Source organism: Scardinius erythrophthalmus, assembly GCF_964197995.2.
Source record: "Scardinius erythrophthalmus genome assembly, chromosome: 19".
In the NCBI taxonomy this organism is placed as follows: Eukaryota; Metazoa; Chordata; class Actinopteri; order Cypriniformes; family Leuciscidae; genus Scardinius; species Scardinius erythrophthalmus.
Window position 1 is genome coordinate 18,413,759 of NC_138239.1, and position 9,029 is coordinate 18,422,787.

General features: G+C 40.7%; 1 protein-coding gene across 1 annotated transcript; it reads left to right on the plus strand.

Moving 5' to 3' along the window:
* Positions 1-15: 15 nt before the first annotated feature.
* fam98a (family with sequence similarity 98 member A) lies at positions 16-8,625 on the plus strand. The gene is made up of 8 exons (XM_081347648.1): positions 16-136; positions 824-972; positions 1,086-1,220; positions 3,327-3,502; positions 4,256-4,336; positions 4,439-4,555; positions 4,677-4,844; positions 6,535-8,625. The coding sequence occupies exons 1-8, from the start codon at positions 96-98 to the stop codon at positions 7,207-7,209; spliced, it is 1,542 nt and encodes a 513-aa protein (XP_081203774.1). The 5' UTR covers positions 16-95; the 3' UTR covers positions 7,210-8,625.
* The last annotated feature ends 404 nt before the right edge of the window (positions 8,626-9,029 follow it).

The window sequence follows — 9,029 nt, forward strand, 5'->3', positions numbered from 1 at the left end:
TAATCCGGCATATTTATGGTCGGCTAAAGTAAGAGGACCCCACTATGCCAACCTAGCATTGCAGTCGTTACGGCTGCTTGAGGGAGTGATTTACAATGGAGTTTACCGATATTCTTGATTCTTTGGAGGACCTGGGGTAGGCGAATCAAACCTTCCGTTATAAACTTTTATAATTTTTTTTATTATTGCTTTGTCACCCGGTCTGATTTTCGGTTTAACGGCATAAATCTGACCTCGTGCAGCGGTTGCCGGTGTTCTCAAGATCTGAGACAGAGAGCCGTTTACCCTATAATGAACTGCTGCTGATTGAATCTGCTTTAAGTTGTTCATTTCAAATATGCACTCTGTGATCTGTTTTTAGTCATATTATATCAAAGCTGGGGTTATTGTCGCATGTATTTGACAGCATGATTTCTATAATCAATGATTTGTTTGGGCCGTGCAGCGTCAGCAGTGCTCAAATATCTCAAATATCTCCAGTGCCATTAATAGCCTGAGTCATCACAGCCTAAATGAACACACCTCTGTCACCACATTGCCAGTTCCCAAAGTGTCAGACGAGTTTACAAAAACATCAGGTCCATAGACTGTTCTAGAATCAGTGCAGAACTAGTGAGGATGGGTGGGTTTTTGACCTTTAGATGTAATAGGTAAATTAAATACCAGAGCTAAGATCTGTTAGATATTGCACTTTTGCAACGGTGCTGGGTTAGTTCACATTCTCCCAAATAGCAGAGAAAGTGCAGAATGACCCAGGACCATCTTGAAAAGCAAACATTGTCAATTAAACTGCTCAGAAAAGTGTGTATGTGTGTGTTTGCAGATACCAGGGGCCACTCCTAGAGGAGGGAGCGCTTGAGACAGCGGTGACTGGTGGTGCTGCATCTCCAGAGTTCACTAAAGTGTGTGCCTGGCTTGTGTCTGAGCTGAAGCTCTATTGCAAACTAGAGGAGAATGTGCAGGCGACCAACTGTGAGTGTGATCCCGCACACATGATATAATCTATGGCAGGGTTTTTCAAACTGGGGTCCAGGTGGCCTTAAGTGGGTGCTAGTCTGATGTTAGTTTGGGTGTGTCATGCGCAGGTCCGAGCGAGGCTGAGGGGTTTCAGCTGGAGATGAGTGGTCTTTTATCTGAGCTGTGCTGTCCATATCCTGCTCTCATCACTGGAGAGGTCACAAAACGTCTGCTGAATGCAAACAACTGCCTGTTACTGCTAGGTATGTAAACAAAATCATCTGCTCATTCCTGTGCTCCTTTTCCTGTGAAGCTTTTCAAAATGGGGCTGCTGGGGAATTTAATTACTTGAAATAAATGTTAACTGAAATAAAAAAATATATTAGGGGTGTAACAGTTCTCTGTAAAAAATCAAACCGTACAGTTCTCCACCCACGGTTCAGCAGGCACTTGCACCGTAGTTCATCTCAAATCTGATGACGCATACGCTTCTAGAATATAGTTTGATGAAAATAACAACGCGCAAAACAGAAAGACAGAATTCGGCTAATGTATGTTTCTGTCGATGGATGCGCATTCTGGCTCCCCCTAAACTTTGTTCAGTGCGAGTGCTGCATGCTCTAATATGACCAGTCATATACGTCGTCATCACTCGGGTGTTAATAACGCGTGAGCGCAGGTGAGACCTGAACAGCACACATTGCTCTCTGTGTTTAAACTAAACTCATTTAAGCACTGCCAATTTAATAATTAAAGCGCAAGAAGCATGCATCTCATCTGAAACATGCTCACAGAAACCTGCGTCTCAGACAGCGCGCACACATTGAGTACTCTGTCAAGTCTTGAACTTGAATGGACAAATTCACACAAAGATTGTCAACATTGGTTAGTATTCCAGCAAACATAGTAGGTTATGTCTTAAGTGAACGTAAACAGTCAAGAAAGACAACATATGTGTATCAGTATCAGTATACTGGATCTGTGCATTAAGCCCCGTTCACACTACAAGCGACTTTATCGCTGCATGTCGCCAGTGGCTGGCGGTGAGGTCGTTAGTGGGCGTTCTCACTTCTGGTTGCCTAGTAATGTTTGTGAGTGACATTCACGGATGTTACGTGTTGTAGACAACAAATCTGTTTTCTTGCCGCTACAAGCTAACATTTTGGAAGGAAAAGTCTAAATATAAATGGAATCAGTACATAAAATGCATAATATTAAAGATGAATGAGAAACAGCGAGTGCCCTGTGCTATCGCGGCTATTTAACTGCAGAAAATGGGAAAATACTGGTCTTTCTGAGTTCACGAAACCATTCGGGCTCGGAGTCAGCACGGCGAGTACCACTGTATGTACACAGAGACATATCATAAACTATTGGACAGTTTCTGACTGCTAAAATAAACTTCTCATTCATCTTGCCTCGGTCAGACGCTGCACTGAAGAGTGAGGGATCACGTTTGCTCCACTGACTTCACTCCTATTGGTTGTCACTCGCGAAAGTTGCTCTTCATTTACATAAAGTTAAACATTTCTCAACTTTGTCACGTCGCCAGACACGCCCCATCCAGTCGCCAACGGTCGCAACCGCGCGTGTCGCCGGAAGTCGCCCGCTCCCCATTGAAAATGAATGGTATCGCGTCGCGTGTAGTGTGAACATGCCTTTATGTCTTAGTGACAGCAGCCTAACATTCCTGCTGTCTGTAGCCTATGTGTTTTTAATGTTAATCCAACAACAAAACACAAGGAAATCACTCACTGACTGCTCTAGTTTAGATTTGAAAATAATTAAGTCTGCAAACCTGATTAAGAGTAAAGAAAACTGATTTAAAACCTTTAATAATATGCAATGTTGTTTTACATTTGATTACTTTATTCAATTTCTGTACATGAATACATGTACATACAGTTAGATCTGAAAAACCTGAAAAGCATTTTTATCTTTTCTCTATTGTATTTATTTGTCATGTTGCTTGTAGTTTGATTTGTTCTTATTTTCTTTATTTTTATTTGACAGTAGTCCTTTTTTCCCTGAACATAGCACATACCGAAATGTACCGAAACCGTGACGCTAAAACGGTGATAAAAACCGAACCGTGAGTAATTTAAACCGTTACACCCCTATATATATATATATATATATATACACAAAAACTAATTATATATTTATTTATATATATATAAATAAAAATAAATATAATTTCAGCTAGCTAGCAAGGCACATTTACAATTTTCATTTAATTTATCTTGATGTACTAAAAATAACTGAAATTAAAATTAATGAACCATATAGGCTAGAAAATATAAACATAACTTGTTAAAAAAATAGTATCTCAATGACATCCATGTTTTTTCATACTATCGTTCTTCCAGGCTTCTTGATTTCCGAGCTTGAGTCGTCCAGGATGAGCCTGGTGAACCATCCTCAGAAGAAGGTGCAGGAGAGTAATGTTTTCATAGAGCTGAAGGGCATCTGTATGGCTCTGGGCATGTCCAAACCTCCTGCTAATATCACCATGTTCCAGTTCTTCAGCGGGATTGAGAAAAAGGTGAGGTTTATTCAATGGTGATTTTATATTATTTTATACATTTAATGCATGCCCTTTACTGTCTATGTGCATGTCCACACATTGGGTCATGAATGTATTTGTGCATAAAACCTCATAAGACCACATTTGTGTTAATTTGGTATTATTTATATACTTTTTTTATATATATTTTCATTTTTATTTGTTTAAGTTTTTGAATTTTATTATTATTTTTTTATATTTCTATTTAGCTTTATTTTTTATTTGGTTTAGTTTTTTTATTCGGTTTAAAATCGGTTTAGTACTTCAATTTAAACTTAACTTTCAGTTTAAGTTGTTCATCTAGTATTTATATTTTGTTAATTCAGCTTTATTTCAGTTAATGAAAATATTATTTGACACTAATAATTAGAGCCAATTAATTATTAACTGTAGGTACACAATAATCCAGATTAATCAACTTTAGAGCAATGCACCTGTTATGAACCTGACATTAAAGGTATAGTTCACCCAAAAATTAAAATTCTGTCATTATTTACTCAACCTCAAGTTGTTCCAAACCTGTATGAGTTTTAAACATTTGATGGACCCCATTGACTTCCATAGTATAAAAAAGAAAAGAAAAAAGGAAATCAAGTTTTTTAAGTGAACTATCCCTTTAAAGATGGCCAAGAATCTTTTCTGCTAGCAAAATAATGCATGTACACATTTTTAGGTCATTGTTTGTTTGTACTTTGAGCAAGTATGTTCCAATCAAATGCAATTGCCCCTCAGCTGAAGGAAGCTTTGTCCAAGGTCCCTCCATCTCATATAGGAGAACCACTACTGAAGAAACCACTGGGTCCTGTACATTGGGTAAGCTCTGAATTTGATTTTATATTTCAAAATGATTAAATTAATAATTTTAGATTTGAACATTGTGTTAAATGTTTTTGTTTAAATGCCTTTTACCTCCAGGAGAAAATTGAAGCAATAAACCAAGCACTTGTGAATGAGTATGAAGTAAGAAGGAAGATGTTGCTGAAACGACTGGATGTGACCGTGCAATCTTTTGGCTGGTCAGGAAGAGCCAAGGTACCAGAATCTCCCTTTTACTTTATGTATAACATAAAAACAATTTTACACTGATTAAGCTACAAGAATGAGCAATGTGGTTTGAGTGAAATTTAAAATCACTCTTTGTAATTCTGTACAGACGCATGCTGATAAACTTTCAAAAGTGTACCAGCCCCTTCGTGTGGCGCTGGCGGCTAAAACCAGAGTGTCTGTGGCTCACCTGTTTGCTGCTAGAGAAGATTTATCAAAGATCCTGAGAACCAGCAGTGGTCAGATCAGGGAGAAAACGGCCTGTGCCATTAACAAGGTTAGTTTTGAATGCATTTTCACTTTCACTTCATGAATCCTTCAGAAGTCATTCTAATATGCTGCTTTGGTGCTCGAGAAACATTTCTTATCAATGTTGAAAGCAGTTGTGCTGCTTAATGTTTTTGTGGAAATAGTGATAATTTTGTTTCAGGATTGTTTGAGGAATAGAAAGTTCAAAAGTACATAATGTATTTGAAATAGAAATTTATTTTTGTTACATTATAAACAGGGCTTGACATTAACACCCGCCAAATGCGGGTGGATTTAAGCAGTCGCGTGTAACGCAGTCACTCCTACTAGCCCCTTTGGCGGGTTGAATTTTATATAATATACATTTTTCAATTGTACATGCATACATACTACATCTTCCGCTTATCCGGGGCAGGGTCGCGGGGGCAGCAGTCTAAGCAGAGATGCCCAAACGTCCCTCTACCTAGACACTTCCTCCAGCTCTTCCGGGGGGACACAGAGGCGTTCCCAGGCCAGCCGGTAGACCTAATCCCTCCAGCATCCTCCCCGGGAAGGCTTCCAGGAGGCATCCGGAACAGATGCCCGAGCCACCTCAGCTGGCCCCTCTGGAGGAGAAGCGCTCTTCTCTGAGTTCCTCCCGAGTGACCGAGCTCCTCACCCTATCTCTAAGGGATCGCCCAGCCACCCTGCGGAGAAAGCTCATTTCGGCCGCCTGTATCCGGGATCTTGTCCTTTCGGTCATGACCCACAGCTCATGACCATAGGCGAGAGTAGGAACGTAGATTGACCGGTAAATCGAGAGCTTCGCCTTGCAGCTTAGCTCCTTCTTCACCACGACAGACTGGTACATCGACCGCATTACTGCAGAAGCTGCACCGATCCGTCTGTCAATCTCCCGTTCCATCCTTCCCTCACTCGTGAAAAAGACCCCAAGATACTTGAACTCTTCCACTTGAGGCAGGAACTCTTCACCAACCTGAAGTGGGCAAGCCACCCATTTCCGACTGAGAACCATGGCCTCGGATTTGGAGGTGCTGATTCTCATCCCAGCTGCTTCACACTCGGCTGCAAACCGTTTTTCAGTTGTAGTCTTTTAAAAAGGCATCTGAAATAATAAACTATGTGCAATGTAGCATTGTCAAAAATATAGATTTTTCGATACACATATCTATACTGAAATATCTGAAGCTCTTCCGCAGGATACACAATACCAGCTGTGCGTTCTTGCTCTCTAATCCCTCTGTCAGCGGGTGACACACAAACCCGCGTCCCTTTATTCACTCGTTTCATTTGCTCTGGGTGAGTATTGTTGGAGTTACAGGGCTTGAATTTCGGTGTGGGATGTCACTCATTCCTGCAGATTTTGTGTTCACACCCAAAGTGTGCACACTTAAAACCAACTATATTGGCAATATTAAACCGTATAATGGGTCCGTGTGTCAGGTCTTAAAGTGAATCAGATAATATAAAAAACATATGGCAGTTTTCCCTATGGTATCGATGTCAAAATTGTGGCCAGTTAAAATGCTGAGTGGCTACTAACTTTTGAAAACCACTAGCCACAGTGCAAAGAAGTTAATGTCAAGCTCTGATTATGAATGTCTTTAATGTCATTTGTGATCAGTTTAATTCATGCTTGCTGACTAGAAGTATTGATTTAAAACCCCAAACTTTTGAATGGTAGTGTACATACTAGTGAATATTCTTACATTTATTAGGTGCTGATGGGTCGTGTGCCTGATCGAGGAGGGAGACCCAATGAGATCGAAGCCCCACCTCCGGAGATGCCTACGTGGCAGAAACGGCAAGATGGTCCACAGGGGGGCGGCGGAGGACAGTACTACTCCGGTGGTGGAGGAGGAAGAGGTGGTGGACGAGGTGGCTATGACCAGCAGCAGGGCAGCCGTGGAGGTCATGACAGAGGAGGTGGTGGCGGCAGAGGTGGGAGAGCAGACCACCGTGGCTCTGGCGGAGGTGGATACCAGGGTCATTACCAGGATGGTGGATATAGAAGCAGTTATGGAGGAGGAGGAGGCGGAGGAGCTGGCTATCATGGAGGCCAGCAGGGTTCGGGATACCAAGGAGGAGGCTACCAAGGAGGCCAGCAAGGACCGGGGTACACAGGAGGAGGCTACCAAGGCGGAGGTGCGAGTTTCCAACATGAGGGCTACTATCAGGACGGAGGTCGACACCAGGAGAGAGGTGGAAGGGGCGGTCGTGGGGGTAGAGGGCGGGGAGGAGGAGGAGGAAGAGGAAGTGGGCAGGGAGGAGGATGGGGTGGAAGAGGAGGGCAGAATTTTAACCAAGGTGGGCAGTTTGAGCAGTTCTTTCAGCAAGGTGGGCAACAGTATAACCAGGCCGGCTTTGGACAGGGAAGACAGTTTACTAGCTGAAAAAAGACGTTTACTGTGAGCTAGAGCTTCAAAGGGGACCCACAATTCTGTGAGGGTGGGAGACTGAGAGAGACGCAGGCCTCTGAATGAGCAGATTACATTACATCTCATCATTCCCATGGTGCCTCTGGAGTCTGCTTTACCGAGATCGCCTCTGAATGAACAATGTGCTTCTGCATGTGTACGGTTGGTCTAAACGGTTCTGCTTCCACCAGACAATTCAAACTACTTCACTTGTTTAGAAGTGCGTGGTTAGGTCGCCAAAAAACCCCGGGATGAACTTTGTGTTGCTGGGTTTGTTTTCATCTTTCTTCCTCATTGATGATTGACATCGGTGAATCTACTGCCTGATCTACGCTGCCCAACTCTGAATCTGAAGAAGCCTTATCTTAGAGAAGCTACAAAACCTTTGTTATTCTAGTTTTATTTATGGAATTGTTACTTTGACTTAATTAGTTCTCAATGTCCATCCTGTTATTTCAACAATCAGCACTTGAAAATATTCTTTTTGGTCTCCCCCAATGAGATTTTGTTTATCTTGTGAGTAAAAAGGTCAGTTAATTTCTTGACGCTCACATGTGAATGTTAATTTGCTGACTGTGTGGAAACCCTGAAATTGATAAATTGAGCTTTCTGCTGTTTTGGGAAACAATGTTAAATGGTTTTTGAATGATTGAATAAACCGTAAAGGAAAAAGCTCACTGTCTTGGTGTCAAACATTTTTATTGCCAAAAACTGACATGTTTTAACTAAAGAGGACAAGTTCTTTAATATTTTTTGCATTATTATTGTCATTTATTATGGCAGTAAATATCAGCAGTTACAATGACGAAAACAACTTAAATACAAGAATTCTACTGAAAGTATGCAGATCCCCATGATGCAGTGTACTGGTGACATGCTTATAAATACAGTGGCCACATAGGGGCGATAGACATCTATATTTCTAGCAAAACATTTCAGTCACAATCACAGTTTAAACCAGTCATTGAGACATTAACACAAACTGTAGAATTTTGAATAGTTGTGATTAGTCCATGCTAGGGTAGTGTGTTTATTGAGGTTTTCCCATTTACAGCAAGTGAATTCTAACAGTGTGATGAAGGATTAATGGAACATTTCTACATGTAATGTATTCCAATTATTAATCTCATTCCAGTTAAAACAGACCAAGTTCAAATCTAATTCCAGTTTTATCTTCATAACTATAAATACATTTAATTAATATATTTACTTGTCAACAATACAAAACGTGTTCCAGCTAACATTACAAAAATGTTTTCCAAATATTCCTGTCAAGATGGTAAAAGTCCCTTGGTGTTTAATATTCAGTTTTATGTGGCAAGCTTATTTTTACTGGAAACCCTGAGATGCTGAGATGACCTGCTCACTGCACACACAACCTTATTTCAGCGTTGGTATAAAAAAAAAAAAAAAACGTACATAAATTAGATTGCTTAAAATTTTACATACTCTTCAGAAATTTAGCGAGACACTTGGCCAGAAACACGTCTGTGTTTAATGTTCAATATACAGTCGAAATGACTAAAATAAGAACTTTGTGAAAATCGTTTTATAGTATAAATGGACACCTTTTCCTCAAGTAGACCTGGCTGGCATCAACCAGAAACATTCATATCAGTACAGTCAATACAGTAATGACAAGGTTGATCATTTTACAGCAGTAATATTGGTTCTTCTCATGGCCAAGAGGTGGCGAGAGTCAGTTTTTTTCAATGCACGTCTCGAGTTTGCAAAGCTTACATTACGTAAAGATGTTTGCACAAGAACTTGTGTTGATATGGGTAATGCTCATAAGT